Below are 27,973 nucleotides of genomic sequence, written 5' to 3' on the forward strand. Positions count from 1 at the left end.
TAGAGACACAGAGAGAGAATGAGAGGCAGACACAGGCAGAGGAGAAGCAGGCTCCATGCAGAGAGCCCGACGTGGGACTCGATCCAGGGTCTCCAGGATCACGCCCCAGGCTGCAGGCAGCTCTAAACCACTGCGCCACCGGGGCTGCCCTCCAGACATTTTTTTCAACACTTTCTCTTTTCCTATGAGACTCTGATGACAGGAATGTTAGACCTTTTATTTTTGCCCCACAGATAGATGCCTGAGTTTCTGCTCAATTTTTTCCTATCTTTTTCGCTCTATTAGATTAAACAATTTCTATTAATCTGTCTCCAAGTTCAATGACTCTCCTCTGTCATTCTGCCCTTGGATCTATAGTCAATTTGCTTATATATATTTTCTAATTCTAAAATGTTTAATTCTTAAGTTCTATTTGTTTAAAAGTTAAAATAGAAGGTATCAATACCTTCTATTTTTTTTGTCCTTTTAATACCTTATATTTTAACTTTTGTTTCTAGAGTATTCATGATTGAACATTTATAGAACTGTTTTAATGTCTTTTTCAGATAACCCCAACATCTGCATCATCTCATCATTGGTCAATGGTCTCTTCCCATGCAAGTTGAGATTTTTGGATACTTCACATGCCTAGTAATTTTCTATTATATTTCTGGGCATTTTGAATGTTATGAGACTATGATTCTTGTTTAAATCCTATGGAGGAAGTCAATATTTTTATTTTAACAAGGACTTGCAATTGTTAGTATAGGTCATACATTCCAACACTCCTTCTATAGCTATATGCCAAAGTCAGTTCAGTTTTCAAATCTTTGACAGTGCTGTTTGGGTCTGTCTCATGAATGCATCACCCAGTGGCCAGTGTGGAACCGGGCAGAAAGCTATCTGTTAGCATAGCTAACGTCTTTGGTGTGCCAATCAGATCTACGATGTGCAGGTCAGGGGTAAGCCCTAGAGCTCATAAACAATTTTATGGGGTTGCTTTCCTGAATCTCTCCCTTTGCACTCTCTTCCCTTTACTTTCCAATTCCCTGGGGCTCCTCATTTAGGTTCTTTGACCCTAAATGCTCCACTTCTGGTGAGCAACTGCCCACTTTCACAATTGTGCCACAGAAGCAGAAAAGCAAATAAAAAACAGTGAGGTTTGTCTCTGCCCTGTTGGAGTTGGAGCTCTGAATTGGGAAGTAAGAGCACTCTGCTTCAGAGTTTGAGCTCCTATGGTTATCGGCTACTTGTCATTTGTGACTCTGCCATGGCTCCTGACACAGGATTGAGTGACTGGAGGCTGGGGTGCAAGGGAGTAAGGTAAGAAGAGAAGGGGGAAAAACCCAGAATTTTCTCCACTGTCTCTGAGCTTTTGGAGTTTCTTTTTCTGCTTTATGAGCCAGACCAGAGGGTTTCTCCAGGGTCTCTCTCTGCCCATCAGTGCTCACTCCCTGGTTTGAGCCAGGTCCGAGGATCCCAGAGGAAAGACAATCACATCAAGACCAATCAGTGGTGCTTCAAATTCTGGCATTCTTTGATCTGGCTGGAGATACTTGCTTCTCAGAGACCCCAAACAGCTGTGCCATGATTTTCTGTTCAGGTTTTATAGTGGTGTTTGGGGGGAGAGAAAGGTTCTCATGTGTTTACTCCATCCATTTTACCAGGAATCAATACTTCCTTCCTGTCCTTGAAATCTCTCCTTAACCGTTCTCATAGCTTCTTTGTTCTTTACACTTTCTCTAATCCTGAAATCAAAATTTCCATTAGCTCAGATTTGGCTCTCTTCTTTTCTCTGTATGTTCTCTATTTTGGGGAGATCACCCATGTCTAAAGCATCACAGGATCCTCTGAGGCAGTTAATTCTTATAAATGGGGGATCTTTATTACTGCCCCCATCCCCAGAGATGTAAGGGGGGGACTACCATTCCATTTCAAACTCAAAGTATCTTTTCCTTATGCTATCTGTTCTGTTAATGATGCTTTCTTCCACCTGAAACCCACCTAAAGCCCTTGTATAGTCAGTTCTGTTAGAACAGGGTACATATATTCCTTCCTATATTACCATGCCAGGCAGAATCATGAAAAAAACCAGGGTCTTGGGACACCTGCGTAGCTCAGTTGTTTGAGCCTCCATCTCTTGGTTTTGGCTTAGGTCATGATGTTGAGGTCCTGGGATCAAGCTCCCACCTCAGCAGGGAGTCTGCTTGAGGATTCTTTCCTTCACCCTCTGCCTGCCTCTTCCCCCTGCTGTGTGTGTGTGTGTGAGAGAGAGAGAGAGACAGAGACAGAGAGAGCTCTCTCTAAAATAAATAAATACATAATAAATAAATAATTAATAATTTTTAAAACCCATAACAAAACCAGGGGCCTTATGGTAAAATTGGGGTTAGTGACACAACACTCAGAAAAAAAGATAAGAACCTAATGAAAAGGGCCACACCATCTTAAACATGACACTTTACCTTGAAAAAGACCCGAAGCTTGCTTGTGGCAGTTGGCATGAGAAGGGTTGCAGCCTGCAAGTTACTGTGAAGTGGTAGAGAGAGGATTATCTGTAATTGTTTGAGAAGTTGTAATACTGGATATGGATGAGTGTGGCTCATAACACACAGGATGAACTCAAGATACTGGTAGATGGTGAAAGGTGTGCAGGGGTGTTTTGTGCATTCCTGTACAGCATGGGTCAGCGGGGTGAAGTTTCCTGCATTTACCTAGTGTTTTTCCAGGATGAATTACACACAAATGGGAAAACTGTGTTATGCTCAAATTATTTAATACCTTAATCATATTGAAACAAACATGCTTTTCAAAAATGCATTACAGCTGGTTGACTGCACTTTATTCCTTTCTTTCCTCAATTTCCTGCATCAGGTTGAAACTTGATTATTTTCCCTTCAGAGTTTTCATATTCAAAGTTTCCACATCTCACCTTTTATGCTCTTTAAAAAAATTATTATCATTTAATACATTCATTTCATGATCCTCCTAAATGGTATCCCTCTAATACATGATACATATTGCTATCAGGCTTATCTTTCACATATATAACATACATGAAGTAATACATGTTAATTACATATTAAGCTATACATATAAACAAAAAGGGAAATTTTGAATTATTATGGTGTCTATTTCCAACAAAATAGAATTTCATATATTTTATCTTTACATATCATATATATTAATAGTCATATATAATACATAATTTTAAAAAAGATTTTATTGATTTCTTTTAAAGAGAGAGAGAGCACAAGTATGAGCAGAGGGAGGAGTAGAGGGAGAGGGACAAGCAGATTCCATGTTGAGCACAGAGCCTGATGCGGGGCTCAATCCCATGACTGTGAGGTCATGATCTGAGCTGAAACCAAACGTCAGACACTTAACCTAATGAGACACCCAGGTACCCCATTATTAACTGTATGTAATGAATATCTGTACATGTCAATACATATAGATCCACATCATTTTCTTGTGATCAAATTTCCATGATGTAAAATTTACCATTTTAATTGTTCTTAAGTGGCATTATGTACATTCACCTTGTGCAACCATCACCATTCATCTGAACTTTTTCACTATCTCAAATTAAAACTCTGCACCTTATGATACAGTGTCATTTTAACAGCCACATGGATGTAACATAATTTTTTCAGAAAACCCTATTTTTAAGTATTTAAGTTTATCCACAACAATTCTTACAGCACATCTTGCACATGCATTCAATTATTTCTGTGTAATAAACTCCTAGAAATGGGATTTGCTAGGGCCCTTTGTACACAGGAGGAATTGGTACAGGTTTTACAAATTTACTCTTATATATGGCTGTGGGGAAACTTTTATACTCTACATCAACAGTGGCCATTACCATTCTCTTTGCTATCTGTCCATCTGATAAGCAGGTAGCTTCTAGTTATTTAAATTTTCATTGTTTGGATTTCCAATACAGGCTCCGTTTTTAACCCGCATCGAATTATTCTCTTGATTCTCTTGGAAAATATGTCAGGGTAAAAGTAAATAACACTTTTTTAAAAAAGATTTTATTTATTCATGAGAGACACAGAGAGGGAGAGGCAGAGGGAGAAGCAGGCTCCCTGCGGGGAGCCCGATGTAGGTAGGACTCGATCAGGGGATCCCGGGGTCACGACCTGAGCCAAAGGCAGACGCTCAACCGCCGAGCCACCCAGGCGTCCCCAGTAAATAACATTTCCGATTTGACCCCAAAAATTCTATAATCCTATGCCTAACTTGTAACGTCGAAGCTTTCCCAGCGGGTACAAATGTCAGTGGGATGTGGAGACCTTCCAGCTTCTTTCCCTGTCTCCAGAAGGTACTGCGCTCCCGTGGGGCCCACGTCCCTGCCCGCCCCTGGGGCGTGAAGCCCAGCAGTTTCCCTCCAGCACTGGTTCTCCATCAACAGCGCCTGGGCATCAGCCGGAGGGCTGGTTGAAGCACAAGGTGCAGGACCCCACTGGCCTCCGGGCCTGGATGAAGCCGACAATCTGCGCTCCTAACAGCTTCCCTGGGGGTGGGCAGCCTCGGCGTCTGGTCCCGGGACTACCCTTTGGGGACCACCGCCTGGCCATGAACGACGGGAGCTCTTTGCAAGGTCCAGATCCTGTAGCTCCGGTCCCCCGAAGCCAGCACCAGCGGGGCGTCGGGACTCCAACAACAACAGGTCAACCACACGGGGGCGCCCCGGGGCTGGGAGTGCGCGGTGGGCGGCGGACGCCAGGGGGAGGCCTTGAGCTCGCCTGCGGGGGCCGGGGGGCGGGGGGCGGGGGCGGATTTCCGGCCGCGCAGGCGCAGAGGCCGCGGGCCGGGCCGGGGGCCTCAGGTAGGCGGTGGCGGCGGCGGAGCCCGCGAGAGTGGGGGGCTGCGGGGGGCGCGGGGGGTCCGGGGGGTTGGCGGGCTTCCTGCGGGCTCGCCCCTTGGCGGCGGCGCCCCCTCCCGGCCCCCCGCGGCCTCCTGCCCCGGGTCGGGCGGGCCACCAGCCCGGTCGGGGCTCGGGCTCGGGCTCGGGCGCGGCGGTGCCCGGGGTCCTGCGCGGCCTGCCGGCCCCTCCGGGCGCGGGGCTCGGTGCGGGGTCGCGGGAGGCTGGCCGAGACGTGGAGCTAGTCCTGCCCCCTCCGGCCGTCACCCTGACTCTAGCACCCTGCGGCCAAGTTAGCATCCCGGTGCTTGCATAGAACTGTCTTGCTGTATCTTGTGTCCTGTCGGCACGATGGGATCCTGCTCTGCCTTGTATTGGGTGAGCCCAGTTCGTTTCTTCTCTGGTCCAGTTCAGTATTCTGTAAATCGGTGAAAACTGATTTTGTGCCATAGTTTTGCCTTTCTTTTTTTCTTTCTTTCTTTCTTTCTTTCTTTCCTTTTTTTTTTTTTTTTTTGCCATTGCATTTCTTTCTTTTAAATCATCCGTGAGTGTAGAGCAGTGGTTTCGTTTTCCCCATTACCAACGTGTTCCTATCAGTGTCAGAAGTACGTTGTGTCTGAACGGTGCCTGGATTTCTCCTCCCCAGCTGGCCCCACAGTCTTTATTCCTTAACTTGCAACAAAACCAGCAATTTGCAGTGTCATTTTGCTTATTTCTGGACAACCAGGTTCTTTCAGGCATGCAGCCTACCCAGACCCTGGGCAGACCGCTCCAGAAACTTGCCTTTTAAAGAAAAAGGCCCATCAGGTGTTGGGATGCGCTAAAGATTGTTTTAAGAAACGAGCACTTTAGGGCTCAGTTGGTTAAGCGTCTGCCTTTGGCTCAGGTCATAATCCCGGGGTCCTGGAATCCAGCCCCCCAGCAGGGCTCCCTGCTCAGCGAAGAGTTTGTTGCTCCCTCTACCTCTCCCCTGCTTGTGGTCTCTCGCGGTCTCTCTCTCTCTCTCTCTCTCAAGTAAATAAAAATCTTTAAAAAAGAAAAAAAAAAGAAAGAAGTGGGCCGTCTCAAGTCACCCCAGCCCTACAGTGACCATGCTTCAATTAGGTCCAACACCTGAGGGCTGCAGGATATAGAGGAAGAATGTGACTTGGAGGCCAGAAAACTTGGCTCCTCCGCATACAGTTTAGTGACCTTGGCTAAGTCACTTAACCCTGATTCAGTTCTTTTATCTGTGTTTGTTTGTTTTTTTTTTAAGATTTTATTTGTTTATTCATGAGAGACAGAGACACAGGCAGAGGAAGAAGCAGGCTCCATGCAGGGAGCTAGATGTGGGACTTGATCCTGGGACTCGATCTCCAGACTCCAGAATCACACCCTGGGCGGAAGGCAGGCCCTAAACCATGAGCCACCCAGGGATCCCCTCTTATCTGTTAAATGGGAGTAATAATAATTCTGTATGCCTCAGAATTGGTGTGAGGTTGACGCTACATAAAAGATAGTTGGATTTTTGACTGGGTGTTTTTCTCTGAGGACTCAGAAGGGGATGCAAGGACTTAGGGATAACTGAAAGATTATTGAGCCATATTAACTTCAGGGCACAAGAAATGAATTAAATGGGTAACAATCTACTGTAGATTATAAAATGTGGATTTCTAGAGTCCCATAGAATTTCCTACCTGATGTTGGCAGCCTTTGTGTGGAAATGAACATGGTATCTTTCCAGAAGAAAAACAGTTATATAAGCTTTGGGCCCTATCCATCAGTTCTAGTGCCTGTGGCAAGTGGGATAATGGAAGGTCATGGTCAGAGGGGTGAGAATTATAAAGGTGGTGAACTCAGATTGGAGAGGGTGCTGGGGCATCAGAGGACAGGTACACGAAAAGATGAAGAGCAGATTCAGTGTGTGAAAAGCAGGCCGCCTGTGAAGCTGTGAAGACAAGAAGGCCTGAGGGATTACGCAAACAGTGCATTTTTCCTGAGTCCCTGCTCTGTGCAGGTGCACAAAGCGGGCAGGTAGTCCCCTGGGAACTCACACTTAGGGGGAGAAGGAGCACATGCCAGAGTCTGGGCAGCTCAGAGCGGTGCCGTCATGAACAGAGAGCCTAGAGTGTGGGCTGCAAGGAGGTGTCAGTAGATGTGGACATAGGCTGGGTCTCAGGGCCTTACGGGACTTTGGACTTAGTCTTGAGGACAGAGGAGGACGGTTAGTTGGTTTTAAGCAAGGAGTGATCATATTTGTGCTTTAGAAAGATCACCCTGTGTATGCCAGTGAAAAACTTCCACACGTGCTGAGGGTGTGTATAGAACTCGCTTTGCAGGCTGTGGTATAGCTAAACAGTTGAAAATGGCAAACTAGACTTGCATGCATCTGTATGGATAAATCTCAGAAACCTAACTTTGGGTTTTTAAAAAAGCAAGTTGCAAAGGATGTATACAGTACAGTGCTACTTGTGTAAAGCTTGTAAACATCCGTATATTATGTGTTGTTATTTATAGGCACATACCAGTGGTGAAAAAAAGTATGGGGGAGGGACGCCTGGGTGGTTCCGTTGGTTAAGCATCTGCCTTTGGCTCAGGTCACGATCCTGGGGTCCTGGAATCGAGCCCCGAGTCTGGCTGAGTGGGGAGTCTGCTTCTCCCTTTACCCCTCACCTCGCTTGTGCGCTCTCTCTCTCTCTCTCTCTCTGGATCTCTCTCAAATAAATAAAATCTTTTTTTTTTTTAATGTGGGATTTACATACACTTGTGGTTCTCAGATTTTAGCATGCATCTGAATCACCTGGAAGACTTGTTAAAACACACATTTCCGGGCCTCACTTCGGAGTTTCTGATTCAGGAGATCTGGAGTGAGGACTCAGGAACTCACATTTCTCACTAGGTCTTAGCTGCTGCTGCTGCAGGTCCTGAGACCGCAGTTTAAGAACCATTGATGTACATCAGCTTGTATACATGGGGGTTACTTCCTGGGAGCCAGCAGAAGAGGACTGGGAGGAACCTAAGGGGGCTTCAACTATCTGTGTAATATTTTATTTCTTTAAAAAAGAGCTTTAGGGGCAGCCCAGGTGGCTCAGCGGTTTAGCGCCGCCTTCAGCCCAGGGCCTGATCCTGGAGACCCGGGGTCGAGTCCCACGTCGGGCTCCCTGCATGGGGCCTGCTTCTCCCTCTGCTTGTCTCTCTGTCTCTCTCTCTCTCTCTCTCTCTGTCTCTCTCTCTCTCTCTCTCTGTCTCTCTCTCTCTCTCTCTGTGTGTATCTCTCATGAATAAATAAAATCTTTAAAAAAATCTTAAAAAAATCTCGCTTGCTGATGCACTGTTACTTGACAAAGCTGGATGGGTGTTCATGATCTTATTTTTTAGTTTTTTTCTACGCTTGAAACATTTCAGGAAAGAAACAAAACTCTATTTGTTGTGTGAAGAATGGCCTGGAAAAGAGAAAGAAGTGGGGGTCCATGCAGGAAACGGTTGCAGAAGCCCAGGTAAGAGGTGCTAGAGACTTGAAACAGGGAGTGGTAGTAAGAAGGGAGAAGTGAACAGATGTGAGAGAAGTTTGGGTGATTGAATTGACTGTACGTGGTGATTGGCTGGTTTAGAGACTGGGGGAAGGGGAGCCTAGTCACCTGTTCTGTGACTTGAGCAAGTGGGTGGGTGGTCTCCCTGTCACAGTGAGGGAGCCCTGGAGACAGGGCATGCTGGTCATGGAAAGAGCTCAGTTATGGATGTCCCAGGCTTTGATGCGCCACCTGAGGGAAGTGTAGGGGAGAGATCTGGCCACTACTGGTCTTTCTAGGTAAAGACCTAGAAACTACTAGAAAGACCTAGAAACTTGGGATCCCTGGGTGGCGCAGCGGTTTGGCGCCTGCCTTTGGCCCAGGGCGCGATCCTGGAGACCCGGGATCGAATCCCACATCAGGCTCCCGGTGCATGGAGCCTGCTTCTCCCTCCGCCTGTGTCTCTGCCTCTCTCTCTCTCTCTGTGACTATCATAAATAAATAAAAAATTAAAAAAAAAAAATTAAAAAAAAAAAAATTTAAGACCTAGAAACTACTGCCATCGCCATGTGCCTGGTGAGATTACAAAGAAGAAATGCGCAGGATGGAGGGATGGTTTGCAACAGACTCCAGGGAATAGCATCACACAGGGCTCAGCCAACTTTGGCCTACCACTTGTATTATTATGAATGCTTTTTACCTTTTCAAATGTTAAGAGGAGAATCAAAAGAGGAATAGTCTTCTGTGACACATGAAAACTATATGAAATTCAAATTTCATTGTCCATAAATAAAGTTTTATTCAAACGCAGCCACACTCGTTTATGTAACGTGGGGGCTGCTTTCACCCCCTGGTGACAGAGTCGAGTGACAGTGACAGCTTGTGGCCATCATGGCTTTCCATGGCCGCTTGGGTGCGCCACAAGCCATGTGATGCAGTTGTCACTGGATTTCAGCTTTTGGCCCATAAACCTAGATATTCACCATCTGGCCCTTTACAGAAAAAATTGCTGTTTCTGGACCCAAGGTCTAAGCTGAAGCACACTTGGTCATGTTGAATGTTCTAGAAGAGAGATGGCAGGTGTTTTATCCATTTCCTCAGGAGCACCTTCTAAGACTCAGGTACTGACAGAAGCAGCCCAACAGGCTATGAGGGCCGAGTGGTCAAATTCGTCAGAGTTTTAGTCCAAGTCCCTGAAGCCAGGGGGAAGGGCCAGAGAGAAAGATGTGGGCCAGGGGTCTTTGTGGGAAAGGTGAGTGAACAAATGTCACAGCACTGACGGGTGTGGCTGGAAAGACCGAGGGGTGGGTGAGCAGATGCCACCCTGTCAAGAAAACGGGGAGACTTGAGTGAGGCTGGAGCAGTTCAGGAGAGCCAGCATTTACTGAACACCTTGTCAGCACAACAGGGGTAGGCAAAGCAGCAGTTTTTAAAATTAATTAGGAAGAACTATAGTGGGTTCTAGAAGAGTCCATCACTCCTAAACTGCCTTGTTCCATGGAAGCGGTGTTGCCAAGCTGACCCTTGACATGCAGCCTCCCTGGAGCCGGGTCACTCACTGAGGTTCAGAACACAGAAGACAGACAGCATGTTGGTGGGGAAAGAGCAAATGTGATGTTTGGGGAAGGATTTTTCTTATCTTTTTAAGTTGAGATATAACTCACATACCATTAAATTTGCTTTTTAAAGTGTACAGTTCAGTGAGTTTTAATATATTCACAAGGTTGTACAGTTGTCAGCACTAATTCCAGAACATTTTCATCCTAAAGGAAACCCCATACCCATGAGCAGCCACCCCTCACTTCCCCTTTCACTCAGACCTGAACAAAACAATCACTGATGTGCTTGCTGTTCTGGACATTTGATATAATTAGAACCTTCTGTGTCTGCCTTACTTCACGTTGCATAAAGTTCTCGAGTTTTATCCCTATTCCAGCATGTATTTGCACTTTATTTCTTTTTATGAGCGATTAATATTCCATGTTTGGATATATCAGATTTTATTTGTCTGTGGATCAGTTGATGGACTTTGGGTTCTTTCCACTATTTGCTACTATGAATAATGCTGCTGTGAACTTCCATGTTCATATAAGTCTATGTTTTCATTTCTTTGGGGCACATACCGAGCAATGGATTTGCATGGGTAACTCTGTGTTTAACCTTTCAAGGAACTTCCAGACTGTTTTCCACAGCAGCTGCATCATTTAATATTGCCATAAGCAATGTATAAGTGTTCCTGTTTTCCTTCATCAACACTCATTCTTGCCTGACTTCTTTGATGACAGCCATCCTAGTGATCCTAGTGGGTATGAGATGGGATCTCATTGTGGTTTGATTTTTTTTTTTTTTTAGATTTTATTTATTTATTTGAAAGAGCGAGTGATAAAGCACGAGTGGAGGGAGGAGAGGGAGAGGGAGAAGCAGACTCCCTGCTGAGCAGAGAGCCCAACATGGGACTCAACCCCAGGACCCTGGGACTATGACCTGAGCCAAAGGTAGATGCTTAACTGGCTGAGCCTCCCAGGTGCCCCACGTTGTGGTTTTGATTTGCATGTTCCTGATGACTAATAAAGTTGAGCATACTTTCATGTGCCTGTTAGCTATCTGCATATCTTCTCTGGATAAATGTCTGTTCAAGTCTTTTGCCCATTTCTGGATTGAGTTATTTGTCTTTTTTATTGTTGAGGAGAAACTGTGTTTTGGAATTGTCGGTGGGACATCCAAGTAGAGACGTCAAAGAAGCAAGGGTGGTGTTGTGAGGAGGCTGGGACTGCGGCTTTCCACCAGGAGCTGTCAGCAGGTGGGGACAGAGAGCCTGAGTCTGGAGAAGATCACCCAGGGCATGAGTGCTGAGGGACAGCGGAGTGACAAGGGTGTTGTCATGGTGGAGAAGTTCAGGTGCACTGGTAGTGATTTGGGAGCAGAGCAGGGGCAGTGTCCTAAGCAGGCGAGGTTGGGGTGGTTCTTCTTTGCCCTGGCATAGGGCTGGGAGCTCAGGTCAGTTTGTTGTCTTGTCACTGCAGCAGAGAAGGGATAGGGGCAGGGACCTGCAGTGAGGTGTTGGGGGCTGTGGCTCTCTGCTTGCCTCTGTGTTTGCAGGAAGATAGGAAACAAGACCATCAGCTGAGAGTAAGTTCTGGAAGAAGTGACACAAGTTTGAAGAGAGCGGGGTCTGGGCCACCAGGACGAGCCTACCAGGTATAATGGTGCATTGCAACAAGTGAGACCATGGAGCGATGGAATATGGCCCCTCACTCAGAGGAGAAGAGAGTTGCTGCAGAATCTAGGAGTGGATGGAGTTTAGGCAGAATTTAAAGGAGGCGATGTTTTGTTGGGCTCAAAGTCAAGCAGGGCGGCCTGTGAGGAGCTCAAGATCTGATCTGGACTGCAAAGTGGACCGTGGTCTGGTTCCCGGGAGACCGCAAGGCTCACATGGATGGTGAATGTCATCTCCAGACTCTGCTCATCTGCAGCTCTGCACCCAGTGGGAAGTAGAGGCTTCCAGAGAGTCAGAGAAGACTTACTTCCCCCAGCAAGAACGGGGTGCTTTCCTCTTCTTGGTAGGACTTCAAAAGACAAAATTTCTGATAGTCTATGACTTTAGAGAGCAGAGTTTCTCAGTGAGAAAGAAAGCAGCCATCATTCAGAGAAGGGAGGTGTGGGTACTTAGAGCTGCAGTGTGTCCGTAGGACAAATGCCATTTGCTATGAACTTTGCATCTGGCTCCATCAGTGTCCGTTGTCCCAGCTCTGAATGGCAGGTGGATTTACTGCCTCCAAGACAGGGTTTGAAAGAGGTCTTCTGATTTTCTTCTGATTTTCTTCATGGCTCTTGCCTCTCCGGCTGCTGGTCTCTATGTGAATCCTCAGAGCAATCTTCTGGGCCAGCTGAATCCAGGGCATTTCCTCCCTGTTACTCTCTTGCCTCGAAAGCTCATCACAATATATAAGGAGAAGCTTTTCGCTCACTTATTTATTAGCTCCTCCACTGGTTTCTCCCTAAGGTCTAAGAGGACAGGAACCATGTGTGTTTCATCTACTCACAGATCCCCAGTGCCTAGAGCAGGGGTGAGCCTGTGGAAACGGCGTAGTGCACATTGAGTGACCAGCATTTAGCGTTGGTGGTAGAGGGAGCAGATGGGAGCCAGAGAGGTGGGGGAGAGGTAGGACTCTGAGCCCCGGGCAGCTAGCAGGGCTTCACAGTGGCATCCAGGCTGTGGGAGGACTTCCTGCTGCTGCCGCTCTAGAAGAGACACCTGAGGGACCTAGGAGGGCCCCTGGAGGAGACCATTTCAACTATTGTCATTTGTCTATGTGCAGAGTTGCGGTTTTCTTTCAGCAAACCTTTTTGGTACTTTGTGGCAGAATGTTTTCAAACCACTGCCCAGGGCCAACCAGGATGCTGAGTGACCCAGGTGTCTGGGTGGAGACCTGAGCTGGGAGAAGGAAGATGCTCCTGGAAGGTAACCCTACCTGTCACAACCATGTTGGGCACAGGAAGCACGGGGTCAGTTCCATCACTCGAGCCCCCCATGTGTCCCAGTACGGATGTTCAGCAAGCACACTGCTGTGACCATCTCCCCTGTCAAAGTATTGATACGCTTCCACTCTGCTTCATAAGTAGCTTCTGCCGCATGCACCCTGAGTGTCAGGTACCTGATGTCCACAGACCTTCCAGGCCCTTCCCTCCGGTCCCTCTGCTGCTCACAGCTAGGCCATAACACCTACCTCCCCCATGAGCCTCACGCCAGCTCCAGTCTAGAGCTGAACTGGTGAGTGTCCAGTCTTCTGAGGGGTCACTTGGTGCGAGGATCACCTTGGGGATCATCTCCGCTCTCACCACCGTTACTCTGGCTTGTTTGCTCCTCAGCTCTCACCCCACACTGTTGCAGGGTCCTTCACCCAGTTTCCCCCCCTCCATCTCTTCTACCCCAAATACATCTCTCACACCTGGTGAAGGGTAGCCTTGCTTCCTAAGGAGCTTCTGGTACCTTCCAGAGACTTCCCAGCTGGGTTCAAGAGGCCATCAGCATCTTCACCGTCACATTCCCCACCCCCATCCCGTCTGATCCCCAGCTGCTCTCCTTGTCCGTCTTCTGCCCTGGCCCCACTGGACCAACATGGGCAGCTTGTTTTTAATTTTGCTCTACTGCTGTGAGAGAGAGACAGACACAATCACATAATAAACATCTTCCTTCTAACAAAATCCAGAGGGGGTGAACCCAGACTAGCTCATAGTAAAAAGAAGTGATTATGGGACGCTGACATTGAGGATTTAGAGTGAGCCTAGTATGCAGTACCTTCTCTAATCCTCATGAGGACACTACAGCATGCAGGGTCCTTGGGCCTAAGAGGCTGTGCCTTCTTTAATCCCTTGTCAGCCAAACATCGTACTGGACATAAGAGCTGATTGTTACTGCTTGTTTGGTTTTCCATGGCAGGAGCTTGCAGCTGATAGCAGCATGGACAAGAAAACCCAGGATGGCAGCAGAGGCCCCCGCCACAGAGCACTGCCCCCAGCTGTGGGGCTGCTGCTGTCCATGGCACTCATGAATGCACTCCTCTATCTCTGCCTTGACTGGTTCTTCGTCGCCCCTCCGCACTCTTCTCCAGTCTCCACCCACTGTCCCCACGGACACTTCAGAATGGCACAGATGAAAAACTGTTCACCGTGGCTGTCTTGTGAAGAGCTGAGGACCGAAGTGAGGCCACTGAAGCGCATCGGGGAAGGAGCTGTGAAGAGAGTGAGTTCTGGGTTACCTCTGAATGTTAATGGGGAAACCTTCCAGGATAGCACCTTGGCATTGTGTGTTAAGGGTCATCAAAATATTTCTACCCTGGAGCCCCATGATCTCACATCTGGGACTGATCCTAACCCATTGGAAGGAAGAAAGCTAAATGTACCAAGAAGTACGTTGCTTTGTTATTTATAGCAATAGAAAGCCAGTGATGATACCTGTAAGGGAATAGTTAATTATGGTCCAGCCACTTGATAGAATATTCTGCAGCCTAATGTGTGCTTAGGAGACCCGTATAGCAACATGGAAAGAATCTTATGAGGATGAGCGGAAACAAAATGCAAAATTGTCTGTTACATGATTTTCAATTGCAAAATGAATGCATTCATGTAGAAAAATACACAAATGGTAGAAATTGTGTTATGGTGAAAGGTTATGGGTAGGTTTTTGTATTCTTATTTTTCAAGCCTTATCATGGTCTTATATTGACTTTTTAAAAGCTTTTTATTTTAAAAAGAGAAACCAAAGCGGTGAGTTCAGATAGAAGCTTCAAGAGCACTTGTCTTGTAGGCAAGCAGTGTATGCCAGCTGCACTTTGTCCTCTATTGGTTCTGTGGTAGCTGAGGCCCACTGATGCAGCAGTGTCCCTAGAGGCCACTTAAGGATTGTTGCACAAAGTTCCTTTGTGAGGATGTATTCAGTGATGGGCAAGAGAGGAAGGGAACAGAAAATACATCCATGGGCCTGCAGCTTCATGGACTGCTGGCTTTTGTTTTGGTGGACTGGGGTACCATAAATGTGGAAAGTAGATACCTTGAAGAAGTCAGGGAGAAGGGAAAGCAATTTGTGTAAAGTAAAACAAGGTAACCGGTTCTTTTAAAGATTCATTCATTCATTGTGGTACCAGAGGTATGACAGTGAATTAAACAAAGACCCTTGAAGCTTTCTAGTTGTGGGGTGAGACAATGATTAAGAAACATATGTGCAATAAAATATGTTAATGACATGTGCTATGAGGACAGCAGGGCAAGGAAAGAGAGCCACGGCTCGTTTGTTAGTCTAGGTGGTCAGAATGACCTGAGAGTGAGCCATCTGGATATTTGGGGAAAATATCCAGTAAGAAAGATGAGTCCCAGCAGAGGCCCCAAGATGGAACATGCCTGGTCATTGGGGGACCAGGAATGAGCCAGTGTGACCAGAGGGTAGGATGAGAAGAGAGATAGCATGTAAGGTCGGAAAAGGCCAAGTGGTGGCCAGGGCATGTGGGCCTGTTGGGACCAGGAGAGCCATTGGAGTAATTTGAGTAGAGAGAGGAGGTATTGTGTTGGTGAGGGTGGAAGATTGGTTAGGCCTTGCGGGGGAGAGATGCACAGCTTGACAAGAGTGTCAGCAGTGAACGTAGTGAGAGCTCATTGGATTCTGGTCATGTTTTAAAGGCGGAGCCAGTAGGATTTCCCAATAGATCAGTTGTGGGGTGTAAGAGAGGGAGGAGGTAACCACCAGGTTCTTGATCCAGGGAACAAGAAGAATACGGTTGTGGTTACCTGAACGAGGAAGACGGGAAGAACAGATTATGTGTGCACATGGGGTGAACATGTTAAGGCCCTGAACGTGAACTTGATTACACTGCTGGTTGCATGGACGAGTCTAGCATTTGGGTCCGGGGCAGTGAGTAGGAACATACATCTGGGATTATCTTGAAAGATCTTGAAAGATGAGAAGAAAACACCAGAGAGGGATGTGGGTAGAGAAGAGAGCTTGGCCTATACCTGGTTGATTTCTGTCTTTTTCAAAGAGATGACTTTGAGGGGCTGACCTCTTGTTTCTGTGTTACTTAGATCATTTTTGAATTTTTTTCAGAATTGCTTGAAGATATATTTTTGGATAGGTAGCTTTTTTTTTTTTTTAATTTATTTATTTGAGAGATAGAGTAGGGGGAGGCGACACACTGGATGTGGAGCCTGATGGAGTGCTTGATCTCATGACCCTGAGATGATGACCTGAGCTGAAACCAAGAGTCTAATGCTTAATGAACGGCACCACCCAGGCGCCTCTTGGGTAGTAGCTTTGATGGTGGCAAATTGTAGTTTGAGGACAGATTGGCATTTGGGGAAGCTCTACCAATCATGCCCATGCAAATGTGGGGTTTTAAAATGTGGATAATACCTCTGAGTAATGTAGTTTTGTTTATTAAAGTGAAGTATGGCTGTAAGGCCATGACATTGATTTTCTTGTGTCTTTGGCTGAAATTTACCGTCAGGGCAGAAGTATTTTTGCGTCCTGGACCTTAGCACCACCAGTGGAGAGTCTTGCTTGTCTCTGCCCCTTGATCCCTGAGGGCCCTTGAGCAGCACAGGGCAACCTCTCATTCTTCCACATGAGCACTTACTTGAGCAGCTCCCCGTGGAACATGTTGCCCATCACTGATACCAGCTCCTCTCCACACCGGCACCTTCCTCACTGGCACCGTAAGCCGGAAGGCATAAGCTTCTCAGTAGGAGTTTCTGTGACCCAAGTTCTGGGCACTCTGCTCTCTGACCTCCACCTCCTCTCCCAGCGTCCCTGCTGGAGTACTTCCTCCAGCTTATTGGGACCTCCAGCGTGCTGATCCTGTGGTGGTGTCACTTTCCCCCATTTGCCCAGCAGGGAGGTCTCAAAGTCAGTCCTGTGCAGACGCACGCAGCAGCTCCTCTGCATCTCTCTCCATTGTGCCTGGCCGGAGAGGCCTGAGCCTGGGGGACCCCAGCTGTGCCTCTGCACTTGAGTGACTGCCCTGGAGGGAGGTCAAGAGACCTGCGGTTTCATGCACGGCCACAGACCTTGCCACGTACTCAGCACAGCCCAGCAGTCCTACTCTGTTCCCTCTGTGGTTTTTCCCCTGCCCTTGCCTTCGCTGATGGTCTTGTGGCAGAAGTTATTATGGAAACACGAGCTGCCCAAAAGGAGCTTCTTCATCCTCTGCCAGCAGACCTGTAAGCCCTCCTGCTCAGGTGTGGTGACGTCTCATGATGTCCTCCCTGAAGCTATGCACTTTTCTCTGCAGACTCAGTCGGCCCCTCTCCTGAGGATCCTTCTGACTGGCACGCAAACACAGACTTGCACAACAGAAATCCCTTTCCCAAATCCCCTTCCCCAGAAGCTGTGTGCATGCTCTGCTTCCTCTTAATGAAGCTACCAGAGCTCCATCCCTCCTTTTCTTCTCCATTCACTTCTTGTCTGCTGCCAGGATGGCTTCCAAGCACCCCTGCTCCAGAAAGACTGCTCCTACCCAGACCCCTGCAGACCCCTGGTTGGTCGTTTATCTGTCTTTCTTCCTCTCACCTAATCTGTTCTGCAACCTTTGATCCCATTGATTCTTCTGTCCTTGCAACCCTGGCTCTCCACATTACCACTCCCTTATAATTTTCCTGCTCCCTCACTGGCCATTCTAATTATTACCCCTTGCTGGTTTCTGTTCCCTGACTTGCCCCTGAATCAGTGACTCTCAACCAGAAGTGATTTTGCTCCTCGGGGGTGCATGTAACCAACCCCTTCTTTCCCCAGACTCTACTTTGGGTTTGTGTTTGGGATTGGATCAGTGTGCAACTTTGCCCCGAAAGGCAGATTGACCCATGCATTTTCTTTGTTCTTTCATTTTCTTTCATTATAAAAGCAGTACATTCAATTCAAATATGCAGAAGGTGAAATACAAAGTAAAAGTTCCCTTCTACCTCTTGTACTCCCCAGTCTCTGATCTTATTCTCTGGTGATAACAGTGGGAGATTTATCCCTTTTAGATTTTTTTTTGTTTTTGGTAAATTTTATTTCATGTGTATTTTTTAATTATGTTTTTATTTTAAATCTGATATTGTTAACCTATAACCCCTTTTAGATTTTTAAATCCAAGATTACATTAAAAGAACCAGGTACAGGGGCACCTAAGTGGTTCAGTTGGTTGAGCATGTAACTCTTGATTTCGGCTCAGGTCATGATCTCCGGGTCCTGGGACCGAGCACCACTTTGGGCTCCATGCTGGACATGGAACCTGCCTAAGATTGTCTCTCCCTCTCTCCTACTTGCACACACTCTCTCTCTCAGAAAAAAAAAAAGAAGAAGAAGAAGAAGCAGGTACATATTCTGTCAGCCATCTCAAAGACAGAAATATCCACATCTCAAGGGGCTGCCCATTTTCTGAGACAGATTTAGGATAACAGTACTATTGAGGAAGAAGAAAGATTACAATAGAACCAATTCTTCCAGAAGGCAGAAGGTCCAGCCATATTGCTGTGGATAACCAAAGCATGATTCAGGGCACACCCTCCATAGCCTCATGTGTGTGTCATCCCATGTCCTCAGTCCATGGTTATGACTTTAGGACATCACAAATCACTGTTAGGGTTTTTATAGCTGCATGTTTTTCTCTTTAAAATTAAAATATTTAAAAAAATTTTAAAAATAAAAAAATAAAATAAATAAAATTAAAATATAGAGGGGTACCTGGGTGGCTCAGTCGGTTGGGTATCTGCCTGTCGCTCAGGTCATAATCTCAGGGTCTGGGATCCAGACCCATGTTGGGCTCCCTGCTCAGAGGGGAGCCTGCTTCTCCCTCTCCCTTTGCCCCTCCTCACTTGTGTTCTCTCTCTCATGCTCACTCTCTCAAATAAATATAAATAAATAAAATTAAAATATAGTACATTTAAAAGCCATAAAATTTGGGTTGGAAGAAGAATGGATCTGATTGTTTCTCTTACATTACTCTGTAGCTTTCTAGTTTTGTGTAACATTTAGATGAATCTTATGTGATCTATTTTTAATGCTTCAGGCTGTCTGGAAAACAGATGTTACATGAATTGTATATTTATTTATTTTTAGAGAGAGCTTGCGCGTGCATGCATGCAAGTATGCCCGCAAGGAAGGTGGAGGGCAGGGCAGAGGGAGGGAGAAAATCTTAAGCAGTCTCCACACTGACCCACACAGGGTTCAGTCCTATGACTCTGAGATCATGACCCCAGCCAAAGTTATGAGTTCAGACACTCAACCTATTAAGCTACCTAGGTGCCCCTATATTGTTCATTTAAAAGTATGAAATAGGGATCCCTGGGTGGCGCAGTGGTTTAGCGCCTGCCTTTGGCCCAGGGCACGATCCTGGAGACCCGGGATCGAATCCCACGTCGGGCTCCCGGTCCTTGGAGCCTGCTTCTCCCTCTGCCTGTGTCTCTGCCTCTCTCTCTCTCTCTCTCTCTGTGACTATCATAAATAAATTAAAAAAATAAAAATAAAAATAAAAGTATGAAATAACAGTGTCCACTTGTCGGTCCCTTTTGCAAGGTCCACTTCTTCATCCGTCTTGACTTGGGATCGTTCTTCTATGCTCACTTCTTAGATGTCTTCAGCCCCTTGTCTTTATCTGCATCTAAGACCGCTGCCCTGAACTCTCTAGACTTTTCTATACAGCTTCCTACCCCACATCTCCTCTTGGATGTCAGAAAGGCTTCTCACATTGACTGTGTCCCAGACCATCCCCTCAGCCTATGCTTCCTTTATTCTTCCCTATTGTGGTTAATGACAACTCTGTTGGCCCAATTGCTCAGGCCACCAACCTGGGAAGAAGCATCAGAAGATGCACTCAGAAGAGATCCAGAATTTGATTACTCCTCACACTTCTACCCATCTCCCCTCCTTCCATCCAAGGCACCATCATCTTGTACCTGGATTATTTCAAGTAGCCTTCCAAGTGGGCTCTCTGCTTCCACACTTGCCTCCCTCCCATCTCTTCTGTCTGTTCTTAACACAACAGCCAGAATACTGCTATCAAATTTTTTTTTTAAGATTTTATTCATTTATTCATGAGAGACACAGAGACATAGAAGAGGCAGAGACACAGGCAGAGGGAGAAGCAGGCTCCATGCAGGGAGCCTGACGTGGGACTCGATCCTGGGTCTCCAGGATCACACCCTGGGCCGAAAGTGGCACCAAACCACTGGGCCATCGGGGCTGCCCTGCTACCAAATTCTAAGTCAAAAAGCATCTCTCCTCTGCTCAAAACCCTCCAGTGGCTCTGTGTCTCATTTGAGTAAAAGCCAGAGTCCTTGTACCAATCTAAAGGCTTTACAAGGTCTCCACTTATTCCTACTCCATTCCCCTTTGCTTATTCCACTCTAGCCATCCTGGCCTTACTGATGTGGCAGCCTGTGGGCATGCTGTGACCTCAGGGACATTGCCCTTGCTGTTCTTTCTGCGTGGGATGTAGTTCCCCCAGACAGCACATGGCTCATTCCTCCACCTCCTTCAAGTTCTTGCTCCGATGTCACCCCAGTGAGAGCTTCTCTAACCCTATTTATTATTTGTTTATTTTTAAAGATTTTATTTATTTATTTGACAGAGTGAGGGCACAAGCAGGAGGAGCTGCAGGCAGAGGGAGTGAGAGAAGCAGGCTTCCTGCTGAGCAAGGAGCTCAATGTAGGGCTCCATCCCATATCCATCCTGATATCACCACCTGAACGGTAGGCAGATGCTTCACCGACTGAACCACCCAGACACCCCATTCTCTAACTGTATTTAAAATTATAAACCCTGCTTAATTTTTCTTTAAAGCACACTTATGTATGCTTTATACATATCCTATTTATTTTCTTTATTGTCTGCCTACTGCATTAGAATGTAAATTTCATAGTGGCAGGGAATTATTTGTTTGTTTTGTTTTTTTTTTAAAGATTTTATATTGAAGTAATCTCTACACCCAGCATGGGACTTGAACGTACAACCCCGAGATCAAGAGCTGCACACTCCACCAGCTGAGTCAGCCATGTGCCCCAATTTCAGTTTTTTATTATCATAAATACTTGTTAAATTTATGAAGACAGATTTTACCTTTAAACAGTTATTTTTTACTACAAAAGACCACATAAACTAATTATTTTATAAAATTTATCCTTTACATTTGTAATAAAGGATCACATGGTTCATACATAAAGAGCTCCTATAAATTAATAAGTATAAAACAACCCCATAGAAAATTGGGTAAAGGGCAATGAACATACTTTCCACAAAAGCCTACAGAAATGCCAACAAAGATGGAAAATGTTCAATGTCATGGAAATACAAATTGGTTGGAACAGTAAAATGCTTTTCATTCATCAGATTGGTAGAGTACAAAGATAGAGAACATGTAGCATGATTAAGGCTGTGGAACCTAAGATTTGCTCATACAAGACTGGTGAGACCAAATGTTGGCACGAATGTGGAAGGGTGTGATAGCAGTCCATGTTCTTCAGTCATCCATGTACTTATTACCCAGTTACAGAAACACTTGCAGACATGTACAGTTTTGAATATATGGCTATTTATTGTAGCATTGCTGTTAATGAGAAAAAATGGGAAATAATTTATTTTTTTTTGAAATAATTTAAATGTCCATCAAGTCTTTAAAAATAAATCACAGAAAATCATAGGAAATATTATAGAGCTGCATGGGAGAAAGAACCTGATCCATCTGACTGCATCCATTACAAATTTCGCCAATCTTTATATTATACTTTAGTCTTAAAGAAAGAAATGATCATCTGCAAAACCTCAGTGGCATAGGTAGTAAACTCACACTGTGAAATGTTATGCAGCTTTAAAAAAATGACCTAAAAAAAAAAAAAAAATGACCTAAATCTCTCTATATATTTATACAGACAGGAAAGTCTGACGTGTCAGTTAAATGAAAAAAGCAAGTTGCAGTATGACATGCACGTTATAATCTTATTTTATATCCTCACAATGTCAAATGCTGTTTGGAAAGCATACATTAACATGTATGAGTGGACACAGAAACTGCTGGGCAGTTACCAACCATTTGACAGGTGTCCTTTGGGTTGGGGAGTAAAAGTAGGGGAAGGAAATCTCCTTCTGTATTTGAATTTTTGCCAGGAAGGGTATTCTTGATTAAATTTATAGTTAAAAAAAGAAGTAAAACTGCTCTAAGCAATAGAGTTCTAGAAATTGTTACAAAGCAACTGAATCAGAGATTTCTGAGAAATGATTCTTAAGTGCTCCCTGAATATTTAACTTTGAAGGTTTTGGGTATTTGTGAGTGGTCCCAAAGACTAATACTATTTAATAATAAATAGTATTTAATAATCTTTGATTTATTTGAGGAACATAAATTCAACATAAAAAGAGGAGGAAGTCATGAGGCCTGTGGATGAGATTCTCTCACCATTTATTGTTGAATAAATATATGTATAAATAAATTGTAGTGGCTTCCCTGGAGTGATCACTGTTTTTATGTAAAAAATGGGTGTATGATACTGAAGGCATCTGCCAGTGCTGGTGGTCACCATGAGGAGGTAGATCTAAGGAAGTGATAGCTGTCAACAAAAACTGCGATTCTTGTGTTGGAGTCAAGTGTCAAATTCAATGTTGACTCAGGTCTATGGATAGAATGTGTTCCACATAAAAATAAATGTATATATTCATGAAACTTTCAGTGAATGTAGCAGCCAGACCAAAATGGCTTTTAAAAAATCTCAAATATAATTAATATACAGTGTTACATTAGTTTTAGGTATACAGGCAAATGGCTTTTTAATAGAAATTGCAGTCCATAGTAGAATTTGTCAACTTTGGGATTTTGAAAAGGTCTTAAAAGATTTCTCTTTTAGGGATGCCTGGGTGGCTCAGCGGTTGAGCGTCTGCCTTCAGCTCAGGGCCTGATCCCAGGATCTGGGATCAAGTCCCACATCTGGCTCCCTGCATGGAGCCTGCTTCTTTCTCCCTCTGCCTGTCTCTGCCTCTCTCTTTCTCTCTCTCTCTGTCTCTCATGAATTAATAAATGTTAAAAAGAAGAAAAGATTTCTTTTTTAAATATTAAAGATCAGCTGTGGGTACCTGGGTTTTTCCATTAACGAACTTCCCCTTTCAGATCCTAGGGAAATCTTCAAAGGTCTCTAACTTGCCTCCATTTGATATATTTTTGAGTTCTTTTACTTTTTTTTTTTTTTTAAGATTTTATTTATTTGAGAGAGAGCTAGAGTGCATGGCAGGGAGGGGCAGAGGGAGAAGCAGACCCTCCACTGAGCAGGAAGCCCCACGTGGGGCTCAATCCCAGGACTCCAGATAATGACCTGAGCTGAAGGCAGACGCTTAACCCACTGAGCCACCCAGGTGCCCATTTTTGAGTTCTTTTACATTTATTTATTTATTTATTTATTTTAAAGATTTTATTTATTCATGAGAGAGACACACCACTGAGCCACCCAAGATGCCCTTGAGTTCTTTTAAAAAATGTTTTTAAATGTGAAAATCATATACATTGATTCCAGAAAAGTTGGAAAATACCAAAAGTCATAAAGGAAAAAAATCACCCAGAATCATACCATATGAAAAGAACGGAAACATTAGCCCATTTCCTTTGGTTTCCATGAATTTGTTTTATGCAGTTAGAACAATAATATAAAGGAAATTTTGTATCCTTTTTCATTTGTGACATTGCTATTATATGTGAAAACTGTCGATATATGCATTTTGCTGACTTTGAGTGATCCTGCCATTAATGAACTACTCCCTTTTTTTTGATGGATGGAAAAGTTCCAGTTTATGCTTTTAAAAGTAGTGCCAGATTTTGGGCAGCCCAGGTGGCTCAGCGGTTTAGCGCTGCCTTCAGCCCAGGGCATGATTCTGGAGACCCAGGATTGAGTCCCACGTCAGGCTCCCTGCATGGAGCCTGCTTCCCCCTCTGCCTTTCTCTCTCTCTGTGTGTCTCTTATGAATAAATAAAAAAACAAAAGCAAAAACAAAAAGAACACTTCATAAAAGTAGTGCCAGATTTTTTTCTTAGAGTTTTTTTTTTTAAAGATTTTATTTATTCATTCATAAGAGAGACAGTGAGAGAGGCAGAGACATAGGCAGAGGGAGAAGCAGGCTCCCTGTGGGGAGCCTGATGTGGGACTCGATCCTGGGACTCCAGGATCACGACCTGAGTCAAAGGCAGATTCTCAGCCACTGAGCCAACCAGGTGCCCCTAGAGTTTTTTTTATCTATTTCAGATTACTGCCTTGTTAGATTTTAGATTTGATTGTAAAAGCACTTGATAAATAATGCTTCAAATTGGCTTCAAAAACCGTAACCTGTATTTTAACAGTAAGTAAGTAGAAGCACAGAGAAGCAGCCTGTTGGCAGCAGAAGCAGCCCAGGGCAGCTAGCTCCCCACATCTGAGCCTGTCTTCTCTTCTGCAGTCCCTGCCTTCTCTTTGGAGATTAAAGCAGAAGATCTGAAGTTCTTAATTACAGTACTTCCTGCAAGTCTTTCCTAGCTAGTAAACTTGGAGAATTCAAGGCAGTTCCTGTTCAGGTGCTCTGGTGTTGGCCAAGTACCAGGATGGGCAGGTCCAGTGTCTGTGGGACATTTATAGATGAAATAACAGAACCACACACCACATAAAACTCTTTTCCTTACATGAAACTATTCCTATTTGTGGTTACTCTACTACCTTGAAAGATCAGCAGGTAATATTGTGATATGTAATGGGCTGGTTGGGCTTGACTCACAACTTTTCCAGTCTTCTCCCCACCCACTCATCCTCCTCATCCCTTTGTGCTTCAGGTGTTTGGAGTTGGTCAGTTTGCCACTCTGTGCCTTCATATGGCAGTGCCCCCTCCTGGGGAGGAGCTCCCATTCTCCACATCTGCCCTGCCCCAGTCATCCTTGAGACCAACTCCCAGGAGTCTTCCCACACCGTCTCCAGATGGCCCTCGGCCCCCTCATGAGTGCCCATCCTGGGCCCACCCTGAGCCTTCTGCACTCGGTGCCCGTGTTTGCTCAGCAGTGGCTCTTCATAACCAGACCTAGAGCCACTCTGGAACTTGGTCTGTGCCTTCTTACTTCCTGCACTCTCTGTACCACATCTGCCACTTGGGTGGTTTTCCAGGTCAGTAGCACAGGTGACTGTTTCAAGTTTAATGTTCTCTGTGGTGGTTTTGTTTCAGGTCTTTCTCTCTGAGTGGAAGGAGCGCAAAGTTGCGCTCTCACGGCTCACCAGCCTGGAGATGAAAGATGATTTCCTGCATGGGCTGCGGATGCTGAAGAGTCTACAGAGTAAACACGTTGTCACCCTGCTTGGCTACTGTGAGGATGACAGCACCATCCTCACTGAATATCACCCCTTAGGCTCCTTGAGCAATCTGGAAGAAACGCTGAACCTTTCCAAGTACCAGAACGTGAACACGTGGCAGCACAGGCTGCAGCTGGCTGTGGATTATGTCAGCATCATTGACTACTTGCACCACAGCCCCCTGGGCACACTGGTCATGTGTGACTCCAGCGACCTGTCCAAGACGCTGTCCCAGTATCTGCTGACGAGTAACTTCAGCCTTGTGGTGAACGACCTGGACGCCTTGCCCCTGGTGAACCGCAGCTCCGGGGCGCTTGTCAAGTGTGGCCACAGGGAACTGCATGGAGACTTCGTGGCTCCAGAGCAGCTGTGGCCGTACGGAGAAGACACACCTTTTGACGACGATCTCATGCCCCCCTATGATGAGAAGATTGACATCTGGAAGATTCCAGACGTCTCTAGTTTCCTCCTGGGGCACGTTGAAGGGAGTGATATGGTCCGATTTCATTTGTTTGATATTCATAAAGCATGTAAGAGCCAGACTCCTGCAGAAAGACCTACTGCTCAGGATATTTTAGACACTTACAAGAAGGTTTTGAATTTACTCAGAGATTCTGCGATGTCTCAGACAAGAGAAATGCTCTGAAAGCCAGTCCTAGCAGTGAAGGATGGCTTTTAAGGAACAGATAGAATAGTTCCAGCAATTCTTGCCCTGACAGTGAGGGTTTTGCTGTTCAGCCCTGTGGTTCTTCCTCTACATCTACATGCACATGTGAGCGTTGTTTATCCCCAGGGAACTTGGGCAGCACTTGCTGAGGCAAACTGGGTTTGGTTTGAGTCTGGCCTCACTCTCAATGGGGATCACGCCCAGCCAAAGATGGGCAAAGCAGTGAATCTAGCCAGATCTGAAGGAAGTAACAAAACTAGTCACAAAGAGGCTTCACCTACCCTAATTACTGAATTTGTAAGCTTTATAAGAACTGAGTATGGAAAAGATTTCTAAATGACAGGATATGAAAGAAACATGCAGTAGTTTGCCAAAGAATTTTTCTTCCTCATTTTTTTAGATGGTAATCGACATTACCAGGGTCATAGGAGTATTTGTGATCTGTTTCACATGGTATTGATGAAGCCATCTTTAGCATTTTAAATGATCGTTTAAATGTTTATTTTAATGAATGTGAAGCTCTTGTGCCATCCTCTTTCCAGAAATCTGAAGAATTACGATAGCGTGCCCTCTGAAGTTTTAAATGGATGAGGAATATTTAGAAAAGCAAGTATGAGGGAAATTACATCGATGTTAACTGCCTTGGACGATGCTTATGAAATTCCTGCTGACCTTTCAGCTAGGTTTTCTGTGTCCAAAATCAACAATTTTTAAAAAAGATTTTATTTATTTATTCATGAGAAACAGAGAGAGGGAGAGAGGCAGAGACACAGGCAGAGGAAGAAGCAGGCTCCATGCAGGGAGCCTGATGTGGGACTCGATCCCGGGTCTCCAGAGTCATGCCCTGGGCTGAAGGTGGTGCTAAACTGATGGGCCCCAAAATCAACTATTATGAAAAATTTACATCAACAATATCACTCATTACTGGAAAGTGGCAAACCCTTCCACTTGAGTTGCATGATGGGATCTTTTAGAAAGTTCTTTCTTGGTGGCTATGATCCTCATGTGCAGAGGATGGTGGATTTGGTATGTATTAATCACCATTAATAAAGTGGTTAAAGCTGACATTGAGGGTTAAACATGCCCTGTAGCAGCTGCTGCCTCCCTTGAACTTGAGCAAGTGTCAGAATCACAAGGCGCTGGGTGTGCCTCCCCACCCCAGACTCCAACTCAGTGGGTCTGAGGTAGAGTCTGAGACTTTGCATTTAACTGGTACTGTTGGTCTTGGGACTCTGTTTTGAGAGCCACTGTCCTAACCAGTTAGGGAGGGTACCACAAACAGTAGGATAGGGCAGTTTAATTAGTATTGTTAATATTCTAGTCTACCTCTTGGGCTGATGGAGTCATATGGTGGATCTGAGAATATGCTTGCCTGGAGTGTTTTAACTGTCACTTTTTGTTACAAAAACTCTGCCACAGCCAGTCAGGATGGTTGTAATCAAGAGGATGGGTGATAACAAGTGTTGTTGAGAATGTGAAGAATTGGAACACTCTACATTGCTGGTAGAAATGTCATGGTGCAGCTACTTTGAAAAACAATCCAGTAGTCCCTCAGAATTTAAAAAGAGTTGCCATGACCCAGCAATTCCATTCCAGGTATTTACCCAAGACAATTGAAACATGTCTACAAAAAATCTTGTACACAAACATTTGTAGCAATATTCATAATAGACAAAAGATGGAAATAACCCAGATGTTCATCAGCTGGTGAATGGATAAAGAAAATATGGTATCCATACAATAAGATAAGATTCAGCTGTAAAAAGGAATGAAGTACTGACATACTCCAACATGGATGAACCTTGGAAACATTCTAATTGAAAGAAGGCAGTCACAAAAGACCACATTTTGTATGCTTCCATTTATATGAAATGTCCAGAACAGACAAATACATATAAATAGAAAGTAGATTATTGGTTGCCAGGGGCTGGCAGGGGGGCCAGGCGTGATGAATGGGGGATACTTGCTATTGAGTACAGAGTTTCTTTTTGGGGTGATGAAAATATTTGGAAATTATTTAGTGTTGGTTGTAAAACTCTGAATATATTAAGTAACTGAATTGTATAAAAGGACAAATTTTATGGTATGTGAATTACACCTCAATAAAGCTGAGGGAAAAAACCCACCTCTGTAACAAGGCTGTGTATCCCTATG

General features: G+C 45.1%; 2 protein-coding genes across 8 annotated transcripts; one reads left to right on the forward strand and one right to left on the reverse strand.

Moving 5' to 3' along the window:
• Positions 1 to 4,489: 4,489 nt before the first annotated feature.
• LOC121488704 (translation initiation factor IF-2-like) lies at positions 4,490 to 5,152 on the reverse strand. Its single transcript, XM_041751044.1, has one exon. The coding sequence runs from the start codon at positions 5,150 to 5,152 to the stop codon at positions 4,490 to 4,492; it is 663 nt and encodes a 220-aa protein (XP_041606978.1).
• On the forward strand, positions 4,772 to 27,953 carry POMK (protein O-mannose kinase). Of its 7 annotated transcripts, none has more exons than XM_041752805.1 (5): positions 4,772 to 4,816; positions 8,237 to 8,328; positions 12,705 to 12,802; positions 13,781 to 14,083; positions 25,028 to 27,953. In XM_041752805.1, the coding sequence occupies exons 4-5, from the start codon at positions 13,802 to 13,804 to the stop codon at positions 25,796 to 25,798; spliced, it is 1,053 nt and encodes a 350-aa protein (XP_041608739.1). In that variant the 5' UTR covers positions 4,772 to 4,816; positions 8,237 to 8,328; positions 12,705 to 12,802; positions 13,781 to 13,801; the 3' UTR covers positions 25,799 to 27,953. The 7 variants fall into 7 exon arrangements, with proteins under 7 accessions (XP_041608739.1, XP_041608737.1, XP_041608738.1 ...); XM_041752804.1 differs by lacking the exon at positions 4,772 to 4,816 and adding an exon at positions 4,892 to 5,230; XM_041752808.1 differs by lacking the exon at positions 4,772 to 4,816 and adding an exon at positions 11,440 to 11,900 and having other exon boundaries at positions 8,239 to 8,328.
• Positions 27,954 to 27,973: the final 20 nt, after the last annotated feature.

The sequence above is a fragment of the Vulpes lagopus genome, chromosome 4 (assembly GCF_018345385.1).
Source record: "Vulpes lagopus strain Blue_001 chromosome 4, ASM1834538v1, whole genome shotgun sequence".
In the NCBI taxonomy this organism is placed as follows: domain Eukaryota; kingdom Metazoa; phylum Chordata; class Mammalia; order Carnivora; family Canidae; genus Vulpes; species Vulpes lagopus.

Coding starts and splice junctions, on each gene's coding strand:
- LOC121488704 (XM_041751044.1), bottom strand. CDS start 5,152: ATGCTAACTTGGCCGCAGGGTGCTAGAGTCAGGGTGACGGCCGGAGGG.
- POMK (XM_041752803.1), top strand. CDS start 8,302: ATGCAGGAAACGGTTGCAGAAGCCCAG. Junction 8,329..13,780: donor AAACGGTTGCAGAAGCCCAG/GTAAGAGGTGCT, acceptor TTTCCATGGCAG/GAGCTTGCAGCTGATAGCAG. Junction 14,084..25,027: donor GGGAAGGAGCTGTGAAGAGA/GTGAGTTCTGGG, acceptor GTTTTGTTTCAG/GTCTTTCTCTCTGAGTGGAA.